The sequence below is a fragment of the Mauremys mutica genome, chromosome 4 (assembly GCF_020497125.1).
Source record: "Mauremys mutica isolate MM-2020 ecotype Southern chromosome 4, ASM2049712v1, whole genome shotgun sequence".
In the NCBI taxonomy this organism is placed as follows: domain Eukaryota; kingdom Metazoa; phylum Chordata; order Testudines; family Geoemydidae; genus Mauremys; species Mauremys mutica.
Genome location: NC_059075.1, coordinates 31157218 through 31184755, shown reverse-complemented (window position 1 = coordinate 31184755; position 27538 = coordinate 31157218). Strand labels below are relative to the sequence as shown.

General features: G+C 45.6%; 1 protein-coding gene across 9 annotated transcripts in view; it reads left to right on the top strand.

Moving 5' to 3' along the window:
* Positions 1-27538, top strand: part of DGLUCY (D-glutamate cyclase) — a 98306-nt gene that overhangs the window by 27151 nt on the left and 43617 nt on the right. For all 9 annotated transcript variants that reach the window (XM_045014147.1, XM_045014143.1, XM_045014146.1 and 6 more), the window contains 5 exons: positions 6804-6957; positions 12116-12314; positions 13544-13694; positions 15725-15847; positions 21686-21883. In XM_045014147.1, the coding sequence (XP_044870082.1) occupies positions 6804-6957; positions 12116-12314; positions 13544-13694; positions 15725-15847; positions 21686-21883 (825 nt within the window). The remainder of the gene's footprint in view (positions 1-6803; positions 6958-12115; positions 12315-13543; positions 13695-15724; positions 15848-21685; positions 21884-27538) is intronic.

The following is a 27538-nucleotide window of genomic DNA, read 5'->3' as shown; positions in this document are numbered from 1 at the left end:
GATTACTTCAGGAGCTCTCTCAAAAAATGATATACTTGACTTTATTAGGTCTCATAGCCTCAATAATATATGTGACACCATACGCCAGGCTCAGAATGAAGACACTTCAATACTGGGAATCAAGGAATTTCAAACCCATTATGGACAGTATGTTCAAGGTAGTCACTCTTCCAAGAAATATCCAAATATCTCTAATGTGGTGGCTGAGACCAGAAAATGTTCTCAAAGGAGTTTTGTTGAACTCCCATCTTCTACTGTAATAGTTACATCAGATACTTTTCAAAATGGGATGCGTACCATGTCTCAATAATTTATTTGAGTCATTTGGAATCACCAAGACTCAAATTTACACATAAATATGTTTGAACCGTGCCTAGCTCTCAAGTCATTCCTTCCACAAGTGCACAACTCAGTGGTTCAAGTTGCGACGGACAAAAGGTCAGCAATGCATTATGTGCAATGCAATATCTTCCTCCTTATACCGTTTTTCAAAAAGACTTTGTGGTTCTTAGACCTCACCTCAGATTTTTTCCTAAAATATGTTCAGATTTTCATGTTATTCAGTATATTGATTTATCAGTTTTCATGCCTTGACCCCATGCACATAAAGTTGAATCCAGATTGCATTATTTAGCTACAAAGAGTGTTTTATCATATTATCTGGACAGGACTAAGGCTTTTAGTGCGTCTCCAAAATTGTTTATTTCCCATGCTGGACACTGTAAGGGTCAAGCTATTTCTGCCCAGTCCTAGTCTAGATGGATTAGTCAATGTCTAGATGAGTCTTATAACATTTCTTCCTTCTTTCCTTCTGCTGGTATTAGGACTCACTTTACAAGAGCGGTTGCTACATCTGAAACATGTGCTAGGCATGTTCCCCTTATTAAAATATTGCAAAGCTGTCACTTGGGATTCAATTCACATTTTCACTAAACATCATGTGTTAGATTTGACAGCCAGACCTAATGCTCCATTTAGCAGAGCAGTACTTCAATCTTTGTGTAGGCACGTGCTGTTGGGGTCGCCCCTCTGGGGCGGCTGGGAACAAGGCCACCTCACTACACAAGTCCAGTGAGTCAGGGGGGGTTAGCCTGGTGGGGCAGGAAACAGTCAAGGGCTCAGGCAGGGGCTGAGCAAATAGTTTCATGACTGGCCTGGCCCTGGATAAGGGCAGGCTGCAAGTGCCCGGTCGGGAGCTCAGGACCTTAAACAGGGGCTGAGCACAGAATTCAATAACAAGCCCAGGCCCTGGGTCAGGGCGGGGCAGCAAACAAACAGTTCAGGGCTCAGACCCTCAGGCAGGGGCTGAGCACAGAGTTCAATAGTAAGGCCAGGCCCTGGGTCAGGGCAGGGCAGCAAAACCCAGGCTCCTGGTCCTGAGCGTCGGGGCAGACTGCCACCCGTGAGTGGGGGGCAAGGGGGACGCAGGCCCGCCCACTCCACTGCGTCCCAGCCTGGGGCCCTGACAGCGGCAGGCGACCTGCTGCTGTGTCAGTGGGGATTCTGGCCACAACACACTGACATCAGCTCTGGGTGTGCCACAGCCAGACTAGAGTCGACTGCCTCCGGGCTACTTCCAACCTCCCCCTCCAGCAGTACCTGCGTCTGGTCTGCGTCTTCCACGGCATCAAGCACCATGGGCTCCTCAGGGTACTCAGCAAGCGGCAAGCTGGGCAGCTCCTCTGGGTCCCTTCTCACTGGTAGGCTTCCTGGCTTCTCCGGTGTCTGGTCGCCGTCCGGCCTCCATGGGTATGGCCAGTCCTTGGGGCAGTCACAGGCAGCAGGAGTCTCCCCACCGGGAGCTAGAGCACCAGCATCCGGCTTCTCCAGCCAGCTTCTGAGCCCTGGGGTTGGGCTTTTATACTTCCTATCCTGCACCTTGACCTCTGGGGGGCGGGTGCAGGCTCCAGTGGCTCCGCCCACTTTGGCATCCGGAGGGGCTTGTCCCTCTCTGGGGCGGCTGGGAGCCAGGCTGCCTCACTACACCTTGTTAATTAGGACTCTGCAACCCTCTATCCATTCTTGAAATAACTGCTTGCCAAGCTATCCCAAGAATGGAAATATGCAGAGGACACTCAAAGAAGAAATGAAGGTTACTTACGTGTAACCAGAGTTCTTCAAGATGGACTCAGCATATTCACACTCCCTGCCCACCTTCCCCTCTTCTGTTGTAGTCCTAATTAAGTAATACTGTTATACTCTGCCCTAGCAGTGGAAGGAACTGAGAGGGCAGCTGGCAACATGCCCCCTTTTATAGCCACACCCTCCAAATGTGCTTGAACACTAATAGGTTGTAGGAGGGACGCGTGAGCCTTTAATAGGCATTACTACCAGCAAGTTCCACTGTTCATGCTACACCGGTTGGCACTTCCCAAGAGTGTTAATATGCAGAATCCTTCTTGAAGAATTCTAGTAACCTTCATTTCCTGAATTTGTAGTAGATTTGTAAGCTATGGATGCATGATGTCAGATGGTTTGATTGGTGTTTTTAACCTCATGTGTTCTACATCTCTGCTCAATAAAAGCATGAATTAATGCTTTCTGGAATATCTTCAGCAAAGCAGGGCATATCAGTGGACTTCAGAGGGGGGAATTGTTTAAATTTAGTATTAAATGTAATATATTTATTTACATTTAGTATTAAATATGCTTAGTATAAAATTTAGTACATTTATTTGGTAATAAATTTATTTCTGTAGTTAGTATGTATATTTAGAAATAAAATTTTATTTCTGTGCTGAATACTCCCTAGAGATTGGATTGGGGTGGGGGAGCATTCATTACATAAATTTGTGCATACCTCAGTTCTCATCTTTGCTTGGCAATTTTCCTTTAAGAGCAGGGTAGGTAGCCTTGTCTCTTGGTTTCCTGTCTTTTGTCAGTTTAGGTCAGACCTAGGATGTTAAGTTAATATTGATATTTTTTCCTTTATGTAAAGAACATTCACTTCTATCACATCTCAGGTATTTCAATTGCAGTTTGTATAAGGATCCATGAACCAGAACCCAGGTCTGCAGAACTTGGGACAGCTGAAGTTCCCAGAGTGCCACTGGGACAGCATGCAGTGCCATGTCCAGGGACCACTGTGGAGAATAGGCACCACAGGAAATACCACCCAGAGTGACAGTAACCTGCAGTCCTCTGATGGGCCGAGTGCACTATTTATTCTTCAAGTGCTTGCACATGTCCATTCCCACATAGGTATGTGCACGCCCCATTTTTCCCCTAATGATATCCATCGGGTTTGCTCTAGTGCCCTCTGGTGCCGTGTGCACATGGCACCGGTATAAAGGGCCCTGCCAGCCCTGTTCCCCTTCAGTTCCTTCTTACCACCTGTGACGGTTGGCTTGAATCCTTCATTACTTAGGCAATTCTCTCCTAGTGGTTTTTTCATACCAATTTTAGTGTAAGTAGTTATTATGGTTAGTAGTTAGAGTAGTTTTAGGTTTTAAATAGCTCAGACACTTCTGCACTTAATTTTCGGGGTTGTCTTCCTTCCCGGTGCTGGGGCATGCCTTGGTCGCCGGGTTTTAGGCCCTGGGCTGCCTGCAGTAAGCCTATGCCTTGGAGCAACCCCAACTTGAGCTGTCTCAAGTACCTGGGGGAAGCTCAGAGGAAAGACTGCTGCCAAATCTGCAGGGACTTCAGACTCTGGAGCAAGAAGGACTGAGAGGCTCGACTGAAGGTCCTCCTCATGGAAGCAGCCTTAAGACAGGCTTTGGAACCGCACTCAAACTCAGCACCAAGCACCTTAGTTTCTGTGCAAAGCACTCATCCATCGACCGGGGAGTCTTGGCACTGATCGCCCTCCCTGGTGCCTAAGTAGAAGCACCACAAGCACCAAGAGAAGTCCAGGTCTCTGGTGCTGAAACCAAAGGAGACAGGGAGAGAGCGAGATCTGCACTGGACCACTCGTCTCCCTTGGCATCACAATATAAAGTGTCGTCAACTCCGGTTCCACAGCAAGCTCCTTGGACACCTACAGAGGAGCAACCTCAGAGCAGACAATGCACCAGCCAGTTTGCAATGCCATCAACTCCTGAGGTGTTCACAATGGCCAGGGACCATCTCACCCTACCACTACTGGGATCCCCAAAAGGTCAAGACCAGGGAACCCAGAACTGGCTAGCGGATTGCCTCAGCAGTTTCTTCTCCTCTCACCACAAGTGTTCTCTCTGACCGGACATTGTGAGGCACATGTTCCAATGGTGGAGTTTTCCACTTATAGACCTGTTTGCCACCCACATCAAGAAGAAATGTAATCAGTTCTGCTCTCTGTGAGGCCATAGCCCAGGCTCCCTGACAGACACGTTCCTGTTGCAATGGACGAATCACCTGTTCTGCGCCTTTCCTCCTATTTCATTGATTCACAGGTTCTGGTGAAAATCAAGCAAGAGCAAGCTTGAGTCATTCTCATAAACCCGGCATGGCCCAGACAGCATTGGTTCACCACTCTCCTCAGTATGTCTGTTGAGGCGCCAATTCAGCTTCCATTGCACCTGGACTTGATCTCCCAGGACCATGGTCAGCTGCTACATCCAAATCTTGTCTCTCTCTATCTGACTGCCTGTAAGCTCCCTGGTTGAACCAGAAGGAGCAGGCATGCTCTGAGCAGGTCCATGAGGTCCTCCTGAATAATAGGAAGCCCTGCACCTGAATCACCTACCTTGTAAAATGGAAGCGATTCTCCATCTGGTGCTCCCAATGACAGATCCCATCTTTACAATCATCTATACAGCTTATCTTGGGGTACCTGCTGCTCCTGGAACAACAAGGCCTAGCCCTCTCATCAATCAAGGTCCACCTAATGGCCATTTCTGCCTTCCATCCCAAGGTGGACAACTGATCAGTCTTCTCCCACGAGATGGTTGTCCGATTTCTCAAAGGCCTGGGAAGGGTGTACCCTCAGGTCAGAGATCACCTGTACTAATGGCACAGTTCGTCCCAGATTTTGAAAGGTATTTAGGCATTGCTGTGTTCAACATTGCAATGCCTGACTGATTTAGGAGCCTGTTGATTGTCAATAGGATTTAAGCTCTGAAGTGCGTAAGTCACTTTTTAAAACTGAGATTTAGACTCAATAATGGGGCAACACAGGGTTAATGAGCTCATGTGAGCTCAGGGTGGCTGTTCCCCCTTATATATGTGAGAGATGTCAGGACTGGAGTAAGTAGCTTAAGAGGGAAAAATATATCTCAGTTGATGACAGATCAGGAAGGAAAGCAGAGCTTCAGTCCTCCGCTCCTGTAGAAAGGGCTGACTGATGGCAGAAACTCCCCAGATGACCACTGCCTGATGGACCCTCCATGAAGGAAGGGAGTGTCAGATGTTGACTCATCTTGAGATATAACCATTCCCTTCTATTACTTGTAAACTCAATTTAGGACCACAGCATAACAAGCGCCCTCTGAAGGAAGAGAGCCTTAACCCAATTTTGGGATGATTCATTTGTGTTAATTCCCTTTGTTTCTGTTTGTTGACTATCCTGGAAGGGGGAAGGGAGGGAGACTTTAAAATGACCTGGGGCCAAGTCACAGGAAGAGGCAGACTACCACAGAAGGTATCTGATGGGGAAAGAGCTGCTATACCAGGCCTGGCTGGCCACAAGGAGATGCTAGTGGTGAGTCAATCCCTTCACAGGCTCCTTAATCAGTTAGGTGTTGCAGCACTGAGTACAGTTCCTGCAGCTCCCATTGGCCAGGAACAGCAAACTGCGGCCACTGGGAGCTGCGGGGAGCCATGCCTGCGGATGGTCAACGTAAACAAACTGTCTCGCGGCCTGCCAGCAGATTACCCTGATGAGCTGTGTGCTGAAGTTTGCCGACCCCTGGAGTACAGCAACACATAAATACCTTTAAAAATGTGGGCTTTAGGGACTATTAATTTGTGTATTTTACACTGTAGACCAGACCGGCTCCTTTGACTGCATCCCTGTTGTAGTCAATGAGCATCACATAGTAGTTTAGTAGATTTTAGTAGTTGCTGCTTAAAGATGAATATCTGCTTTTTTCATTTGTTCTCATTTTGAAAAATCTCAAAGATGCTAGAGGCCTATTACAGAATAGCAGGTTGCAAAAATGACATATTTTAAATTAAAATTGGTTCTGAGTCGATTGCAGACGTGTCTGAATCTGTAACAATTTTATTATTTTCCCTCCTATATTTTAGAAATAGTTGTAATGACTTGAATCTAACCTAACAGACAAAATTTCATTCCTAGGAGAAAACCCTGTATGCTAAATTGCAACCCAAAGTACATTTCCAAGGCTAAGTTTCAAATGCCATTGAAAAATGGGCTGTGTAATGAAAGATCTTTACTTATTAGACTTGTTTTGAGTTGCAGTTTTGCATTAACACAAGAAACATAAAATGATGTATGCACAAAGTATTGTACTCTTTTTATTTCCATGCCAATATTTACATCAAATAAAATAATCTATTCTATAACATATCAATTTGCCAGACTATTTAATTCAAGTCATTTTAGGCTTCTGGTTTCCCCATAAAATAGCTTATTAGAGAGAAGCAACCCACTCAAACCGGTGAATGCCAAGTACTTTCACTACTAAAATGATTGCAGTAGACATTGACTATGAAGAGCATATCTAGGAGTGATTTTATAAACAGTCTTTCCAAAAATATTGAAATTTTATTTAACTATCGTAGTCTGTATTATATTTAAAAATTCTCTTTTTCAAGGGACAAGAATCTCTTCTCTAGATAAGATCCATACAGCAATATTACTGTCACATATATTAACAATTGAACGAGTTGCTGATAATTGTTCCCTTAAATGCTTTAAGGCTATAAACAGGCAAATGTTGTGATTTTGCACAAATCCCTTGCTGATGACTTTGAAAAGTTTTGCCATGCAAATGATGGACCTCTCCCGCTGCTGTACAGAAGTAAACCAGGTGAATGGAAATGTCCTTCTCTGAGCAGCAATTCTAATATCAAGTAAGTGTGGAAGTCTTTCCAGCTGTCACACAGGTCTGATATTGATACTGGACATTATTGGAAGATAACATTTTCCAGAGTGCAAACCATCCATAGCTTTGTGCACAGCGAGCCCAACTTGCTTTCTGTTATACCTTTGCAACTGAAGTAAATGGACTGATGCAGTGGCATAGAATTTGGCCCTTGTTTTTTTACAAAACACCCCTTTACAATCCATGTTCTCAACATTTCAATTGTTTCAGTGATCCAAAAAATTAAGTTATGTTTAGTTGCAAAGATCTCTTAATAGTAAACCTAAGAGTTAGCCTACAGTATTTTTCCCCATTTCTGGTTTATCCAATAGCAGCACTGACATGGTTGCTCTACATTGCTCAGAGGCGGTTAGGAGACTGACTTCTGGAGCAAGCAGTCAGAGCAACAGTCAGAACTCTGAAGAACATAATTTTGAAATGCTCATGAGAAGGAGTTCAGTCTCAGGGGCATTTGCCTAGTAAGAATAAAATGTGTAGATGGCTTGAATGTGTGCACGGGGTTTCTGGCTTAATATGCAGTTGTGTAGGACAAGCAGGCTTTTACTGTTCTTCTTCAAGTGATTCCACATTCCACTATGGTTGTGCACATGCCCCACGCACAGATGTCAGAGATTTTTTTTCCCCTCAGTGGTACCCAGCAGGGTGGCTCAAGTGCCCTCTGTTGCCAGGCGCCACTGCATGCTGGTATAAGAGAGCGCAGTCTTCCCTGACCTGCTCAGTTTCTTCTTACCACCAGTGACGGTTGTCAGAGTGATCCAGACTTAAAGTAATAAGTGCTTCCCTCATTCTTTTCTGCATATAGATACTGTTGTAAATTAGTATTTTGTTAGTTATACTTAGTTTTAGACAGTTTTAGTGCTTAAGCATGGCCCCTTCCCAATGCCTCTTCAGAGACCACGCTCTCAAAATTGCCCTTCAATAGGAAGTCTAATGTTTTCTTCAGGCAGAGGCCATAGAGGAAGTCTCATTGTACCTCATGAGGAAGGGCATCTATTTCTGCTACTTCATCATCCCCCAGGACAAATGGGGGACTCAGGCCTATTTTAGATCTAGGAGAGTTGAACAAATTCCTGAAGAAAATAAAATTCTGTATCATGACACTAGCTTCAATTATTCCTTCCCTGGAACAGCGGGACTGGTACTCTGCCCTTGACTTAAAGGATGCTTGCTTCCATATTGCAATATGCCATGACCATCAGAAGCTTCTCTGATTCGTGGCGAATGGTTGCAATTATCAGTTCACGGTGCTTACATTGGGGCTGTCAGCTGTTCTTGGGCATTCATGAAGTGCGTGGCAGTTGCGGCAGCTCATCTATGAACATCGGGCGTCCCTGTACCTAGATGACTGGTTGATCAAAGGTCGGTCCAAGGCTCAAGTCTTGCCCACTATACACATTGTCCTGTCCACATTCTTTGCACTGTGCTCCTACTAAATTGAGACAAATCAACCCTGAACTCAGTATAGACAATAGAGTTCATTGCGGCAGTCTTAGACTCCACAAAGGCCAAGGCCTTTCTATCACAAGCCAGGTTCAAAACTTCACAAGTTTACAACTTTACAAGACCTAGTACTGCAACTGAGAACATACCTTCTCGTAACAGTACATAGCTGCCTCAGTTTTCCAGGCCACATGGTAGTATGTACCTGTGTAGTTTGACACACCAGACTACATCTCAGAAAGCTGCAGGCATGGCTAGTGGTTCAAGTCTCTACGTTAGTTCAAGTCTCTACGTTAGTTTTGTCATCACTGGATTGATAGATGGACCCTCTGAAAGTTTGCCTGAGGATTCCCTTTCTCCCCCTGCTATCAAACCTCAGTCTGGTCACAGATGTGTCTTCAGTGGTCTGAAGAGCTCATATGGGGTTCCTGCAGATTCAAGGTCTTTGGTCACCCCAAGATCTAGAGACTCTCATAAATGTTAGGGAGTTAAGAGTGATACGTCTAGCCTGCTTGGCCTTCCTCTCCCACGTAGTGGGGAAAAAATTATTAATTCTGACAGACAATTTGGTGCCCATGCCTTACATAAACAGACAAGGAGGAACATGGTCAAACCAACAGTGCCAGGCGGCAATTTGCTTTTGAACTTCTTTATAGCCTCAGTTTATCTCAGAGCTGCCTACTTTCCAGGGAAACAGAACATGTTAGCGAATCAGCTGAGCGGATCCTTCTCTGCTCATCATTAGTGATCACTATGTCCAGACATGGCCAGGTCCATCTTCCAACTCTGGGAGACTCACCAAGTGGACCTGTTTGCAATGAGAACCAACAGAAAATGCCATCAGTTCTGTTCCTGGGGAGGCTCAGTCCAGGCTCACTGATAGATGCTTTTCTCCTGCCCTGGAAGGAATCCCTTGTGTATGCTTTCCTTCTGATTCCTTTACTTCCCAGGGTCATCTTCAAAGAGAACAAGACCATGCTCACCTCATCCTCATAGCACCAGCATAGCCTCCTCAACACTGGGTACTCAATCCTACGATCCTTGTCAGTGAAGCCTCCTCTGTCTCTCCTATTGGATCCAGACATCATTTCCCAGGACCATGGGCACCTACTCCATCCCAACATCCAAACTTTCCATCAGACAGCATGGATGCTTTATGGCTGACAACTTTTGAAAAGTCCTGGTCAAGGGACATGCAGAAAGTGCTTCAGAGTAGCAGAAAACCCTCAACTAGGAACATTTACCGGCTAAATGGCAGCACTTCTCCATTTGATCTTATAGGAAAGGTGTATTTCCAGAGACAGGCCCCTGAACCTCGTGCTGGACTATCTTCTAGATTTAAAACAGAGTATTGCAATTAGTTCTATAAGGGTTTTAGGGGGAGGGATAGCTCAGTGGTTTGAGCATTGGCCTGCTAAACCCAGGGTTATGAGTTTAATCCTTGAGGGGGCCACTTAGGGATCTGGGGCAAAATCAGTACTTGGTCCTGCTAGTGAAGGCAGGGGGCTGGACTCAATGTCCTTTCAAGGTCCCTTCCAGTTCTTGGAGATAGGATATCTCCATTAATAAAAAAAAAAACCTTAAAAAGGGTGCATCTGGCATCTATTTCAGCCTTCCTTGTCTTGGTGGATAATAGATCCCTTTTCTCTAACCCCATCATCACCTGATTCTTAAAGGGCTTGGTCAGATTACACCCACACGTATGAGACCCCATCCCATCTTGGGATCTTTTGAACTTAGTCCTAGCAAAATTGATGGGACCACCCTTTGAGCCCCTTGCAACTTGCTCCCTCCTTCACCTTTCCATGAAGATAGCATTTCTGGTGGCAGTTACCTCAGTCAGAAGGATGGGTGAGCTGAAAACTCTGATGTCAGAGCCACCCATACAGTTTTCCATAAGGATAAAGTTTATCTTCACCCTCACCCAAAATTTCTCACAAAAGTAATCTCTAATTTTCATGTTAATCAAGCAATCTATTTGTCCATGTTCTGTCTGAAACACGATGCACATATGGATGAAGAAAAGCTTCACTCTTGGATGTGAGAAGAAGGGCTTTAGCTTTCTACCTGGCACAAACTAAATCTTTTAGATCCCGTATGAAGTTGTTTGTAGCAGTTGCAGACAGAGCTATGGGCCAACCAGTTTCCATTCAGAGAATCTCCTCCTGGATCTCTTCATGCATTCATTTATGCTACCAACTGGTTAATATAATCCCACCAACTAGAGAGCTGGTGCATTCTCCTAGTGCGCAGGCAGTTTCTGCAGCTTTCTTAGTGCAAGTGCCGATTATAGACATTTGTAAAGCAGCCACTTGGTCATCAGTCCACACTTTTGCATCTCATTATGCCATTTCTGTCAGTCAAGAGCAGTTTTTCTCAAACCCACAGCTGTTGCCCGTGTGACATCCTCAGGACCATAGAGGTAGTATATATATTGTGTGGATTCGGCCCACATAACACATAGAGAGAGCTGCATATGTGGCCCACAGTGGTAAATAGGTTGAGAACCACTGGTCCAGAGACAATGCCAGTTTTGGACAGGCTCTCTTAAAATCACTGTTCAGGTAGACTCCAAATCCACCTCCTTGCATGTTTGCTTTTGAGTCACCTACAGTGGCATGGACATGTGCAATCACTCAAAGAATAAAAACCAGTTACCTTCCTTTCTTTAATTGTTATTCTTCAAGATGTGTTCCATATGTCCACTCCACAACCCTCGCACAATCCCCTCTCTATTGGAGTTTGTCTGGTACAAAGGAACTATGGCGAGTCAGTGGCTGCTCTGCTCTCTTATACCAGCACGCAGTGGTGCATGGCGACAGAGGGCTCTCAAGCCCAAGCTTGTGCTTGGGATGGCAGATTCTACGGGGCGGCATTCCGCCCAATCCTAGGGCAGCACAGCCGCTTTTTTTTGTTTTGTTTGCCGATCCGGCCGCCCTGTAGGGGGCAGCGGCGTGGAGGAGGGGAGTGCCCTGCTGGGAGCGGGCTGCACGCTCCGTCTGCCCCAGCTGATGCCAGGTCTGTAACAAGCCCGGCAGGGCAGCCCGCGTTCTTCCCTGCCCGCCGACCGGAGCGGCGCAGAGCCCTCCCGGCAGGCGGTGCGGTGGTCGGGGCCACGTGGTGAGTGCCCTGCTGAAGCCCTGGCTGCTCCCCTTCTCTCTCTCCCCCCGCTCCCTCACCCTCCCACCCTCCCCCGCTAGCCGAGGCACGTCTGCAGTGGTCTGAAGACCCTGGCACCCTGGCTCCGGCCGCCCCGCAGGTTTTTGTTTTTTTCCTGCTTTGCCGCTCCAGCCACGCCGCAGGTGGTTTTTTTGTTTTGTTTTTTTTTTTTTGCTTGGGGCGGCAAAAAAGCCAGAGCCGGCCCTGCTCAAGCCACACCGACTGGTGCCGCTGAGGGGAAAAAAATCTCTAACATCTGTGGACAGGGTGCACTCACACCCACGGTGGAACAGACATGTGCAACCCATATTAAAGGTCAACTGTTACAGCAAGGTAGATCAACCACTTTTTTTGTGTTGGTTACACTATCACCAAGAAGAAAAAGAAATGGACAGAACAGGAAAAATCCTGAGCTTTAACACTTCATGAATGTCAATTTAGTCAACATTTCTTGAATTATTCTAATTCATTTTGCTTAAAAAAATTGTGATAATTGTGACAGTATAGGTCTTTCTTTATTTCATTAGAACTGATTGCCTGCAATACAGGATATATGAGTATGGAGCTTGTACTGGCACTTTGACAAGTCTAAAGGATTATTTTGATCAGCTTAAAGACATGGTGACTTTTTACTTAGGCTGCAGCGACTCATTTGAAAAGGCAGCCCACAAGGTTGGTGTTCCTCTAAGGAACGTTGAGCAGAAATGCAACGTAAGCATGTACAAGGTAAGAACACAATAATTGTTAAATTACATCGAGGTTCAGATAGGGTTACATCAGCACATTTTTGTACACTGAAACCTGTACTGCAGACCATCTCCAATACACACAATATTGACTATTATTAAACCACTTTTAGTATCTCCGCATGGATTTGCTGTTTAGTTAAAAGGTTGACTGTACTATGCAATGGATTTTTGTTTCACCTTGGGTTATCATTCAACATGTTTGTTTCTGTTTTCTTGGTCTCAATGAGAAGAAAAAAATCACTCTCACAGTGAGAGCCTATGTTAGTCTTCAGGTTGGAGAAAATACATGAAGTTGTTTACAAAGAAGAATTGGTCTAATTGTGTTTATTACATTCTAGAATTTAAAAATATCATTATTTATTGCAATAATGGCAATATCAAGGTAAAATAAATGCTACCTTTTGAATGTAGACCTATGAATGATCCTTAACTATTATTTCTCTATACTTTAATTGAAATCAAATACCTTTTATTAAAAATTTCCTGTGCAGACAGTATTATTTGTTGGTTTGCTTACTATATCTCAAATGACAAATTAACTTGGAATGACATTTTGTCTTTATAACCTAGATGTGTGTTTCTAAGTGGAAATGACTCCACATTAAAATTTCTTAGGACCAATCTGTGGCTCCTCTTCCATGGGCAGGAAAGGCCCTGGCCCAATGGAACTTGAGTATTTCTGCAATGTAAATGGAAGATTGCCAGTTTTGGGGTGTACTGCGATAAGGATCTGTAGGATCTTTGCAAACTCTGCTATATGCAGTTTCTGCATTTTAGCATGCATGGAGGGTTGTGGCCAATAGATCTGTTTCTTTGTGCTTCCCCGCCCCACCCCCCAAAAGGAGAGAAACCGGCAGCACCTGGGGTCCACAGTATATCTGGGTTTACCAAGATTTGTGCTGCATATGCCAAATTAAGGATTTAGCTCTTAGAATATAAAATTAATGGTGCAGAAGATAGTCACTGTAAAACATGTTAATTACAAGAGCTAAAGGGTAGACTGTCTGGTTTATTCATTGATTGTTATAGGAAATGGATTATTTTCATTGGATGCTAGTTACAATATTACTCAAAATCCTTTAAAAATGTATGTTAAAATGTGCCCCTTGTAAATTCAAGGGTGCATAGTCATTTCAGAACTGAAAATAAGCCTTGATAGTTCTTCAATTCCTGCTAATGCCTTGGTTATTTTTTAAATTTTGTCAGACAGATATGCCTTGCTGCAGAGTTGCTAGTTTTTGCTGCAATTTAGTGGTCACAATGAGACCGATTCCTGAAGACAAGTTAGAAGCAGTTGTGGAAGCTACTTATCCATTGAAAGACTCACATGGAGCACCAGTTCACATTGGTAACCCTGGTCAGTGTACTTTCCATACATTTCACTCTAAGAGTGTATTACACTGGCCATAAAGCTAAGGAAAAAAATTGACAAAAAGTATGGGGGACAATAAGCTTCAGCCTAAATTTCAAGTGGCTACATGAAAACCTAAACCTTTTTATAGGTACATAGGTACTGATTTGTTTACAATTTAGTTTAGCTGGAAGTGAAGGTTTGATGTGACTGAACAGAGAAAATGTGTTGGATAAGAAGATGGATGTGTGAAACAGGGAAAGAAGTAATGTAGTCTATTTGGTGACAGGTTTCAGAGTGGTAACCGTGTTAGTCTGTATCAGTAAAAACAATGAGGAGTCCTTGTGGTACCTTAGAGATTAACAAATTTATTTGGGCATAAGCTTTCGTGAGATATAACCCACTTCATCAGCTGCATGGAGTGGAAAATACAGTAAGCAGGTATAAATATACAGCACATGAAAAGATGGGAGTTGCCTTACCAAGTGAGGGCTTGGTGCTAATGAGGCCAATGGGACACGTCCAGCCTAATTGAATTGGCCTGCTTACTGTATTTTCCACTCCATACATCTGATGAAGTGGGTTATATCCCATGAAAGCTTATGCCCAAATAAATTTGTTAGTCTCTCAGGTGCCACAAGGACTCCTCATTGTAGTCTATTTGGATTTCAGTAAAGTATTTGATTAAATCTTATTTGAAAAATACATGTGGTTTGGCTTGAATATGTGCACTGTCCCGTCATTGGAAAGGGTAACAATACATGGCAGTGTTGGAGGATGTCAGTTTCAAGACGGGATCAGTTGTAAGTCTGGTATTATTTAGCATCTTCATTAATGAACTTGAAAGTAAACATCACATTGTATTTAAAAATAATATTGAACTAAGATGTGTTAAAAACAACTGTGAGGACAGAGAAAATAATATAATTGAATTGAAGAGTTTAAAAATATAGACAGGAACAAGCAAAATGAAGTCCAGCATAGAAAAATGTAAGCTCATTCATGTAGGGGAAAATGGAATACAGCTATTCAATAGGAAGATTATGTTTGGAAAGCAAAATATCAAAGGGCAACAGTGGAAAACATATTAGAAATGACCTTTTATTATGATATGGCAGTAATAAAAAAAACCAGTGAAGTTATTGGCTATATCAAATCACGGAGCATGGAGGGAGGTCTATATGGCACTAGTGACACTGCACCTAGAATAATGCATACAGGTCTGGGTATTTAACTTCTAGAAGGCAAACTACAAATTGGAGTGAGTTCAGAGAAGAGCAACAAAAATGATTAAGAGGCTATTTTTGTTGGTCCCTGAGGAGTGTTTTAAATAATCACATGTGGCTTACTCAAATGAAGTCTAAGGCAGGTGGGGGGGAAATAAGAAAACCAGCTGCAAGTGTCTGAAGAATGTAAACACAAAGGGGAGAGAGCAATTGTTGAGGATGATCCAGGACAGTATAACTAGAAATAATTGAATTAAATCAAGCAAAGGATTTAGGCCAAAGAACAGGAAAAGTTTGATAGTGAGATCTAATAGGCTGTGGAATAACTGCCAAAGGGAAGTAGTTAAGGCCCATATCTTTAGTTAATGAAAATAGGCTGGACAAAGCACTGGATAGGAACATGCCTGCATGGGCAAATAGGAATAACCCACCACTACTCTTATGAAAGTATCTCTTGAGTGAATAGATCAGATATTGTAAGAATGTTTCCTAGGAACTGTAAAATTCAGAGAGTGCTCAGCAGGTTTTCATTTGTCTCAGATATAGCCAGATATAATATGTAATAAAATGTCATCATCCATGTTTTACTAATATACAAAAAAAATGTAAGGCGTGTAATATTAGGACAGGAATCGAGGACACATACATGCATGCTAAGGGAACCTAACAGGCCAGTTGAGTCATAGGTTGGCCTTGCTATTACTGTTTTTCATGCTGCAGTTTTAACACAGTGTCACTGCATGAGCTCAGCTTTATACCATTACTGCTTTGCTGGAATTTAATGTCGTTTTTACTGTTTGTCAATCATAGGCCTATTAGGAATCCAAAACCTTTCCAGCCCAGACTATGGAGATCCAGTTCAGCCTCACCCTCAGGATGTTCCAGTGTTTTGGGCCTGCGGAGTAACAGGGGTGGAAGCAGTCAGCAACTGCAGTATGATGGACTTTTTATGTTTGAGATAACAGTGGTTTCATTTTTATGTTGCTCACTGTACACTGAGAGAGTTCTTATTGGCAGGATGTGGTTAGTGGGTCTGATCTTCATTGCCCTGAACTAGAGCAGGATGAAAAATCTTTGATGGACTCATTTTCTGTTGGAACAGTTCATTGAGTTATTTTCCCTATGGGTGCTCCACATGTGGTTGTGCACATGCCCATGCACTCTTGGAGACCTTTCTGCTAGTAGTGCCTGCACGGCCGCACCTGCGCTGTACACCTCCTTGTGCTCCAGTATGCAAATATGTAGGGAGGAGTGGACCCATGCTACTCCAGTTCATTCTTAACTGCCTGCAGCTTGAGATGGAGTTCTGTGGTACCAGCTATCTAGTTGACACAGTTATTCTTCTGCCCTTTTACTCTTTATTTTTGTTTTATAATTAATTTTTAGTTGTTGATATTTGTTTTGTTTTTGCTGTTATTAATTTACATTTTATAGCACAGATGTTCTTTGAAGGTGGGTTCCCCCATCTGTTCCTTCTTTCTTTGAGAGCCCCCTTTTCTCTCAGGCCTTCTTGAGTAGCAGATTTCCTGGCAGGGTATGCCCAAGACCCCAGGATTCAAGCCCTTTCAATCCTGACACAGGTCTTTCTCCCTTCTGTGATAGGCATTCCAGCTGCCTCTCCTGTATTGGAGCTTGTCTACACTACTGTGCGGGGTCGATCTAAGATACGATACTTCAGCTATGTGAATAGCGTAGCTGAGTGGTCCCTAACGTGGTGCCTGTGGGCGCCATGGTGCCCGCTGGGGCATTTATGTGCGCCCGCCTAGTGCCCAGCAGGGGAGAGAAGCCGTGGCCCTGCGCCTGCCGGGGACAGAGAACTCCAGGGCCCGCAGGCTGCGGGTGCCGGTGTTCTCTTTCCCTGGCAGGCGTGGGGCTGTGGCTTCTCTCCGGCTTCTCCGGGCGCCGGTGTTCTCGGTCCCCGCAGGCACCGGGCCCGCCTAGTGCCCAGCATGGGAGAGAAACCAGGGCTCCACGCCTGCCGGGGACAGAGAACTCCGGGGCTGCAGGCTGCGGGCGCCGGTGTTCTCTGTCCCTGGCAGGCGTGGGGCTGCGGCTTCTCTCCGGCTTCTCCGGGCGCCAGTGTTCTCGGTCCCCACCTAGTGCCCAGCATGGGAGAGAAACCAGGGCTCCACGCCTGCCGGGGACAGAGAACTCTGGGGCTGCAGGCTGCGGGCGCCGGTGTTCTCTGTCCCTGGCAGGCGTGGGGCTGCGGCTTCTCTCCGGCTTCTCCGGGCGCCAGTGTTCTCGGTCCCCACCTAATGCCCAGCATGGGAGAGAAACCGGGGCCCCGCGCCTGCCGGGGACAGAGAACTCCGGGGCTGCAGGCTGCGGGCACCGGTGTTCTAGGTCCCCGGCAGGCACGGGGCCGCGGCTTAAGCCGGAGAGAAGCCATGGCCCTGCGCCTGCTGGAGACAGAGAACTCCGGGGCTGCAGGCTGCGGGCGCCGGTGTTCTCTGTCCCCAGCAGGCGCGAGGCCCGCCTAGTGTCCAGCAGGGGAGAGAAGCCGGGGCCCCGCGCCTGCTGGGGACAGAGTACTCCAGGGCTGCAGGCTGCGGGCGCCGGCGTTCTCTGTCCCTGGCAGGTGCCGGGCTGTGGCTTCTCTCCGGCTTCGAAACCCACCTTCAATAGTTAGGAATAGTCCTTGTTGCGTATCTGGATAACTGGCTCCTCAAGGACTATACTTTCCTGGAAGTCCAGTTGGCCACTAAGAAGGCCCTAGCTCTGTTCCACCCCCAAAGCCTTCGCCTCAACATATGAACCCTGACACCCATGCACTGCATAGACTCGGAGACAGCCAAAACATACCTACCTGTGGACAGGCTTGCCAAGAGGTCCAACCTGATCTTCATTCTTACAGCAGAGCCCACGAACCACAGTGAGAACTTGTCTTCAGCTTCTGGGACACAAGGCAGTCTGAACTTCTGTAATCCTTCATGCAAGGCTGAACTCCTGGTGTCTTCAAGCCTGGCTCAAGACAACCTACACTCCCAGCAGGCACAAGACAACCTACACTCCCAGGGAGGTGTCAGGCCCTCAGATGGTACTCGACTCCCTCAATTGCTGGAAGGACCCTTTAAAAGTCTGTATGGGAACCCCCTTCTCATGTCCATCTCCCACACACATCATCACCACGGTTGCCTCCCTTATAGCCTCCAGTGCTCAACTGCAAAATCCTAAAGCCCAAGGCAAATGGACTCCTCGAAAGTTGTCACTACATATCAACATATTTTAACTTCAAGCAGGCATAACTAAGCCCTTCAGGGTTTTTCCCAGGCTCTTAGTTTGCTTTGCAGAGCCGATGATGGGTCACTCAATCTCCTCTCAGAGACTGTGTGGGTAGGTATCAGGATGCATTTTGGCATGCTATGAGACTTATAGATTGTACCCAGGGCTGGCTCCAGGCACCAGCTAAAGAAGCAGGTGCTCGGGGCGGCCAATACCAATGGGCGGCATGTCCGGGTCTTCGGCAGCAATTCGGAGGCGGGTCCCTCAGTCTCTCTTGGAGTGAAGGACCTCCTGCCGAATTGCCGCCGAAGAGTGGAGCAGCACGATTGCGCTGCCACTGCTTTTTTTTTTTCCTGCTTGGGGTGGCAGAAAACCTGGAGCCAGCCCTGATTGTACCCACCCTCCTAGAGTCACTACTCACTTCATGCAGGCTCAATCTACTTCCAATGCCCTCCTTAGGAAGGTATGCCTCAAGGACATTTGCAAGGCCACCATCTGGTCCTGCATTCACATATTTTTCACAGCATTATCCCTTACTCCATGCCACCAAAGTGGACATGATATTCGGTGAAGCTGTTCTGCACTCTGTACTGGATCCACCTCCTCAGCATCCTCTTCCACATTAAGGTACTGCTTGGTAGTCTCCTCATGAGAAACCCAAATGGACAACACTCAAAGAAGGAGAGGTTACTTACCTTGTACAGTAACTGGAATTCTTTGAGATGTTTCCTCTGTATGGGTGCTCCACTGTTCATCTTCCTTTCCCCTTTGCTTCGGACTTTTACTATGCTCTGAGGTTGAGAAGGAACTGGAGAGGTGTGGGTCTGCTTTTATCTATATGCCCTCTTACCAGAGCATAAGGCAGCATACAATACAGGTGCGGACCTGTGGGATATACTAGCAGAAGAATCTCTGATGGAGAGTGCACAAGCTCACGCACATCCTCAAATGGAGCACCCACAGGGACAAAACAACTTGAACTCAGGTTACTGTATAAGATGATAAGTAACCTCTTCTTCCATCAGAATCAAAATTAAATGCAAAATCTTGTTAATATCACCAAAATTTTGTTTAGGAGGAAAACTGGAGAAAAAGTGTTATGTAGAAATGTTGCGTTTCAGCATTTTGGTAAAGAACCATTTTCATTTTTCATTTTGAAACTGCTTTCTTTCACATTTTTTTCAGATTTTATATTATATTGTGTATATATACACTTGGAAGGATTAGATTTTAATTGCTAACCGTCAGTAAACATAGATTTCACCATACATACATAAAATGATTTAAAAAATCTTTCCATCAATAATAATTGAATTTACAGATAGACAGAGTAAGAAAAATGCTGCTTGAGAACTTTAGTTTGATTTAAGGATATTTACTTTGTACATTTGGACATGTAACATTGACAATTTTTGTTTTGATAGTTATATAGCTTTAACTTTGTGAACCTCAACATATACTGTCTTAAATAATTATTGCCTGACCCTCCCCATAATTTCCAGCAACTGTAAAAAAATTTAATTGATTAAAAATAAGGTGAGAATACAGTAAAAGCTTTTTTATCTGGCATGTTGGGAGAATGGGGGGTGCTGGTAAGTAAAAACTTCTGATTAACTAAGAGTGAGGGAGTGGGGGCACGCAGGGCGCAGGCTCTGGGAGGGAGTTTGAGTGTGGGGGAGAGTGCGGGGCAGAGGGTTGGGGTGCGCGGAGTGCCGAATCTGGGGTTGCTCCCCTCAGGTGGCTCCCCGCAAGCAGCGATGAGTCCCTGCGGCCCCTAGGCAGAGGTGCAGCTAGACAGCTCTGCAAACGCTGCCCCCATTCACAGGCGCCACCCCCGCAGATCCCATTGGCTGTGGTTCCCAGCCAATGGGAACTGCAGAGCTAGCGCTGGGGCGGGGGCAGCGTGCGCAGAGCCACCTAGCTGCACTTCCATCTAAGGGCCACAGGGACTGGTCGCTGCTTGCGCGGAGCCATCCAAGGTGAGCACCCTGCCCGGATCCAGCACCCCGCATCCCCTCCCCCCTCCTAGAGCCCGCGCCCCAATCCCCCCCCTGCACCCAAACTCCGTCCGAGAGCCTGTGCTCCTCATCTCCCCCCGCACCCCAGCCCTGCACCCCCCTCCCACACTCTGAACCCCTCGTGGCCTTTCCTCCGCCTAGGAGCAGCAGGAACATGTCGCCACTGCCAGGAAGCCACATAGGGAGTCTGCTGGCCTCGCACCAACCGGGACTATAAAGCAGACTTTCTATGAAGATTAGAAATGCCAGTTTATAGAGCTCTCTGGTTGGTACAGGGCCGGATAACACAGCTTTTCCTGTTCTTTAAAACCATAATTTTACACTACTATAAACATTTAATTCACTAACAATAACAAAATGCTTAAAAATAAACATCAATATTACATGTCAAAATTACTTTAAAAATCTAATTTTGCCAAGCCTAATTATATTTTACAATATAAAATAAAGTCAACTGAAACAAAACATTTTGATTTTCTAAAAAAAAAATAAAATAAAATTTTTTTTTGACTGATCCAAAAAAAAATTTTTCCTGAATTTTCTTTCACAGAGAATTTCAAAAATTTAGGGGTTTGTTCCAAATCACAACAAAAACAAACTTCAGGATTCTTTGTGAAACAGCATTTCCATTCTCCACACAGCTCTACACTGCACCTTATGCAGTCATTTATATTTAATGCGAAGTGAGGGCACAGTGGATGTGAAATGCTTGCAAATCAAAGTGGCAGTGTTTTACATTGGGTCTAAATGATTACACAAGGCAAAAGCAATGGAGAATGAGGCCCAGTGTATTTTTTTAGTGCTTCTGCAAAGTGAGTTTAGTAACATGGACTAGAGCAGTGCTTACAGTGGGCAGGCTGCCTCACACACACATTTACTATACAGCAAATACAGATACTAAAGAAAGGCAATGTTGTTTAGTGTTTGTACTACAGAAGTGGGTGACTGATTATATTTTTAATCCCAGCTGTACCACTGACTCATTGTATGACTGTAGGCAAGTCACCTGTACCTAAATTGTCAAAATTATCACTGATTTAGGGTGCCCAACTTGAGACATCTAAGATCTGATTTTCAGATTAACTCCATTAGGAGCTGCAAGTGCTCAGTGCCTCCAAAATCAGGTTCTAAATCGTTCAAGCTGGGTAACAAAAATGGGGACACTTCTGAAAATATAAGCCCGATCATCTAAATCCATTTTCATATAGTCTTTTTCTTAAGTGAAAATGCGTTCAACTGATTCATAAGCCCACCGTTCTTTCCTCCAGATGTGTTAGTGTGTGTGTGTGTGTATATATACACACATACACACACAAACTTACAATGTTACTTATGTATATATTTGATTAGCTCCCTTCACGTGTCACTTGTCATCTTATATTGTAAGCTCTTTGTGGTAGGGAACATGTATATGTTTTAGGATGCAACTTTTCTATTTTTCTTATTGTTCCAGTGCTTTATCAATAATATTTTTGTTATTAGTATATTGTATTAGTTTATTGAGTTGAAGTTTTTCCATCTATTGTAGAGTCTCCACTGGCTTTTACACATTCTCCTGGGTGCATGTTTATTACTGACCTGAAGAATGAAGATGCTCCAGTTCATAACTCTAAAGAAATCCCCAAGGTCCACTGCATTTCTCAAAATCCTTTGCATTATAGCATTGCATCAGAAACAGCTGTGCAAAAGATAAGAGAGCTAGAAAGCCTAATTGGAGTAGATCCAGGTAAAAAAAATTTTTTTCTTGAGTTATTGTAGAATTAATAATTCTGGAAACATAGGATTTGTCATACTAAATTAGTATGATCATTCTGTTCATTTAGATATTGCATAGTTGACCTTAAATAGTAAAAATTGAAAGGTAATTCCAAATGTTACAAAGAATTCCAATGTTAGATTATTCTGATTGAACCTTGTTACTTCTCCCCTTCCACCTTACCAAATGGACTACTTTGGGCCAGCCTAAGGTACTGGGTCTGCACCAGATAAAGTCAGGCATCAATTCAGTTCCCATTCCTGGTCTCATTTTCAGACTCTGAGTTCTAGACAGTCATGCCTGGTGGTTAAAGCAGTGTCCGAGAACAGATATCAAGGGTTGAAGCAGGAGGAAGAGTTGGGACCAGGCCGAGGGCAGCACTGAAACTGAGGTCCAGGGACGAGCCGTGGGTAAGAACCAGGGTCAGAGTCCATAGATGTGCCAACTCAGGATCGTAGTCAGAATTTGGAAGCAGGATGAAGTCGCAACTGGGCTGGAGTCAGTCCAAGAGTCTGGGGGGTCAGGATCTGGGTGCAGGGCTGGAACTGGTCAGGACCAGGGCTGGAGCAGCTGAAGCGGGCTAGAACAAGGCTTAGGCAAGGCTGGAGCAGGAACAGGGATAGGATCAAGGGCAGGCTGGAAGCCTAGGGAATCTGTAACACCATGAGGCAGCAGGAAGATTCCTAGCTAAATGGTGCTGTTGCACAGACCAAGTTGTGGCTCTGGTGGGGAGTGTGAAATACCTGTGTCTGGGGGGTCATCAGCCCCTGCCCCTGGATAGGCTGTTGCAGCATGCCTGAGAGATTAGTCACTGCAGGCTCTGCTGGAGGGGTGAGTCATAGCTGAGTGAGCAGCCCTGGTCCAGCTGAGGGTTTGCCTTACATTCATTTTCACACTAACATCATGTACTGCTGACCATCACTGAAAACCCTAGGCAGATGCACCTGACTCAGGGGCGGCTCTACGTTTTTGGCCCCCCCAAGCAGTCATGCGCGGGAGGCGCCCCGGAGCCGCGGGAGCAGCGGACCTCCCGCAGTCATGACTGCAGAGGGTCCGCTGGTCCCGCGTGGCTCGGCTGGACCTCCCGCGGCTGCGGACGGTTCGCGGGTCCGGCGGCTCCGCTTGAGCTGCCGCAGTCATGCCTGCGGGAGGTCCAGCCAAGCCGCGGGACGAGCGCCCCCCCGCAGTCATGCCTGTGGCAGGTCCAGTCGTCCCGGGCTCCAGTGGACCTCCCGCAGGCATGACTGCGGCAGGTCCCCCGGCCCAGCCTGCCGCCCCCCCGGCCGCAGGGGACGCCCCCTAGATTTTGCCGCCCTAGGCACCAGCTTGTTTTGCTGGTGCCTAGAGCCGCCCCTGACCTGACTGTTGCAAGGTGACTGGAGACCCACAAGCTAGTTCTCACCAGGAAGAAATCTAGTTACTGTATATAAATAGGGCCCTACTTGTAACGAAAGAGATGCTGGGGCTCAAGCAATTAGGTGCCAGGGCTCAAGCAATTATTTACTTTCATAATTGGCGTGGCAAGCTTAGAGGTGACAGGGCTCAGTCCTGGCAAGCCCTGGCACAAATTAAGCACTGGGCTGTACCAAATTCATGGTCCCTTTTGGTAAATTTCATGGTCATAAGATTTAATGAAATTTCATGGTGGTGTAACCATGGGAGTCCCAATCCAAAAAGGGGTTGGAGTGCGGGGTTGGCCAGGCTCTGTAGGGGGGTCACGGTATTGGCACCCTTACTTCTGCACTGCTGCTGATAGCAGTGCAGCCTTCACAGCTGAGTGCCCGGCCAGCAGCCGCCACTCTCCAGCATCCAGCTCTGAAGGCAGTAGCACAGAAGTAAGGATGGCAATACTATATCATGCCATTCTTGCTTTTGTACTGCTGCTGGTGGCAGTGCTGCCTTCAGAGTTGGGCTCCCAGCCAACGCTCTCCAGCTGCCCAGTTCTGAAGGCAGTGCCGCCGCCAGCAGTAGTGCAGAAGTAAGGGTGGCAATACCATGACCCCCTCTACAATGGCCAGATTTCATGGGGGAGACCGGATTTCACGGTCCATGATGCATTTTTCATGGCCGTGAATTTGGTAGGGATCTATATATAAATGAATACTAGTAGCAATTGCTAGTACATGAACTGCAGAGCTCTTAAACATACTAGCATCAGCTCAAGGATAATTCCCTATGTGAGATGATGTCGACGAGGGCTACTGCTTTAACAGCTTTTCAGTACCATTTCACTCCTTCATATATAAAGTGTGCTGCGGATTTTATTTGTCGATGTACTTTTAAACACTGACTTTTTCTGAATGGAATAATATCTTGCTTAGCTTAAATGTTTATGTATAACAAGTTTGGGGAAGGCAACATACTAAGATCAGGTATTGTATTTCTTTTCTGTTCAGTACTTCAGCTTACCTTTCTGCTGTAGTACAGACCAAAGTTTAGTTTTTTCAGGGTTTGTACAGATAGAAGGAGAATGACACAATCTCTAAAGGAAAATTTATGAACTAAATATCTATCCATCTATGAATGCATAACAGTTTTCCTACAACTCTTGAAGTAACTGTGAACAATGTCAACAACTCTTAAGGGTTTTCCCCCCAAGTTTTAGTACTTATTACTTTTGCAGGTCTCAGTGCAAAATATAATTATGTGCACATACATACATACACTCCTCTAGGGTCCTTTTCTGGGAAATTTTACCCCTCTCAGTCTCTGCAGAATGATGTCCAAACCCTCTGTAGAGCATGAAAGCAAGCTCTTTAAAGTCTGGGAAACAAGTGATAGTCCCACAGTCTCCTTCAAACTCCCTTTGAGTCTCTGAAATAACAGCCTGCAATTTGCACAGCCTACAGCAATTTTAGTTGCCTTCTTCTTCCCCAAATCTGGCAATCAGTTTGACCCTGAGCACATGAGCAAGAGTCAACAGCTAAGCATCTAGGAACAAAGGATTCAAGGTACCACTTTAGAACATTGTTCCATTTTGCCCGGTGTCCTGCCGCCAGCTATGGTCAATTTCTGATGCTTCAGAGGAAGGCAAAAAAAAATCCAGAATGGATTTGGCGTATTGTGTATTGAAGAGGAATAAATTCCTTTCAGACCCCTACAGATGACCAACTGAAGCCAAGAAACATGAGATTTTATTATAGTCATTGTTTTAATATGACTGTGTCTTCATTGCACACATGCTTGAGGACATCCAGCTTATTGTGGACCACTTTGCCTATGCCTCGAAGTGCTTCAGTTTCACAATCAGCCTGAAAAAAGACAGCCAGCAGCAGACCACCAGTATCGCCAGCACCATGATCCTATCATCACAATTGACAACACACCCCTCAACTTGGTCAGAAAATTCTGCTACCTGCGTAGCATACTTTCCAGGAACACCATGTTGAATGATGAGATCACTCAGTGCCTGGCAAAGACAGCTTGGCATTTGGCAGCCTCACCCACGGGCCCTGGAGGGAGCATGGAGTCTGCCTCAGAACTAAGATAAAAATCCTCTGCACTATTGTACTCACCTTATTCTTATTCTACAGCTGTGAGACATGGATGCTCTACTAATACCACATCAAAAAGCTGGAGAGCTTAAACCTTCAGTGTTAAGTGGCAGTATAGGATCCCCAACACCGAAGTGCTTGAGAGTTGCCAAATCCCTGGTATTGAGAGCATGCTCATCAGGGCTCAACTTTGTTGGGTCGGACATGCAGTCTATATGGAGGTTTCCTGTATGCAAAAGTGGTGCTTTACAGTCAGCTGAGCACAGGAAACAACTCTAAGGGTTGACCCATCCTCAGATATAAAGACTCTTTGAAGGCCAATCTCAATGCATGCAAGATGGACATTAAAACCTGGGAACTCGTTGCACTGGAGACACCCAGATGGAGAGGTCTGTGCCATGCGGCCATGTCTACTTTTGAAGAGTGGTGTGTGAAGTCTCTGCAGGAGAAGAGAGCATGTCATAAGTCCAGCGCCTCAAGCTCTCCCTCCAACAACTACACTTGCAAGACATGCAACCACATTTGCAAATCCAGGATTGGACTCATTTTCCATGTGAGAAGCCATAAAAACAAATAAACCCAGAACTCAAGTCAAAACTAGCAGAACACTCACCTGTTGAAGCAATGGAAGAATGTATCCATCCATTGTTTTAATGGTTAGCTGCAGGTGTGACAAGCACATTAAGGAGAAAACAGAGTTTACTCTTCAAGTGATGTACCTATGTGCATTCCACATGGGGATACACATGTATACCATGCTCCCGAGTCCAGAAATTCTTCCAAGCAGTGTCTGCTGGCCCGCACATGCTGTAGGTCTCCTCATCTTCCTGACTGAGCATATAAGAGACAGTGCAGGCCAACACCTCTCCAGTCCTTTCTTATCACTGCATGACCTGAGTTAGAATCCTATGACTTCTCATCCTTCAACTCTTTATACCACGTATAAAGACATTTGTAAATAGTTTATTTTTCTTAGCTTACTAATTAATTAACGTTCAGTTAGTATAGTGTGAGGTTTTTCCCCCTGGTTGGAGAATCCTTCCCTGTGTCTGGGACTATGCCCTGGGTTTCAAGAATTGCATCTCTTGCCCTCACTCCTCCTCCATCAGTGACGAACATCAGAGGCGCATATCTCTGCAAAGTCCAGTATTTGTCTCTCATTCCCACCCAGAACCTAAGAAGCCTGTGAGCTTTGCTTGAGAAAACACCTGATGGAAAAGGCTATGAGGCCCCTTTCTGACCTGGGCCAGGGAGATCCCCAGTCCATACATCCGCCTCAAATAACAAGCAGTCCCCCTCCAAGCACATGCCTAGGAGCAGAGCATCCAGTACCTAAGCCCAAAGACTCTTCTTCTAAGGTTTACCATAAGGGTAGAGGTTACTGTCATGGGCATAAGGACAGATCCCCGTTGAGGACTGTCCATAAGAGATGTGCTTCCTCCTCAAGCCTCTTCAGGTTGGGTGAGACTTTGCACACAGAACCTAAGGAACTGATTCCTCTAAGAAGTCCCAGATTGGAGAGCAAACACACAAAAAGAAAGATACGCTGATTCTGTTGATCACCCTGGTACTGAAGCATAAGAACCAACCTTCACCAGTTCTGTCTACGAGCACTGGTCCGGACCCACCATCGGTACCGCCTCATTTGTCCAAGAACTGCTGTTTCCATAGACACAGCAGGTCCACTGGATCTGACCGCCAGAAAACCTCGGACACTGGGGCATTTAGAAACTTACGTAACATCGGAGAATATATTCCTCGCTTATCCACAGTTTCCACTTCTCTCCAGCCCAGCTCTCTTGAGGGATATTATTACACCAGAGGAGGAGTCTACGTCGGTGTCCCTGGAGCCATCTCACCTCCAACCCTCTGGCAGGAGTGCTCCCATAATGATGGAGCAGTTTTTGGACTAAGATGAGTCAGATGTGCTAACCACTCCAATATCTCCATTGAGAGAGATGATCTCTCACAGACATTCAAAGAGTCACACTCTCTATTCCTCCGGGTACAACCTCCCCAGGGACCACAGGTACTGATTTACTTTGGGTCCTCCGCAACCAATAGACCCTCCTTCTGACCTTATTGGGTCCATGGGATTCTTATCTCAGGTGTCCAGGCACTTCTCAAGAAT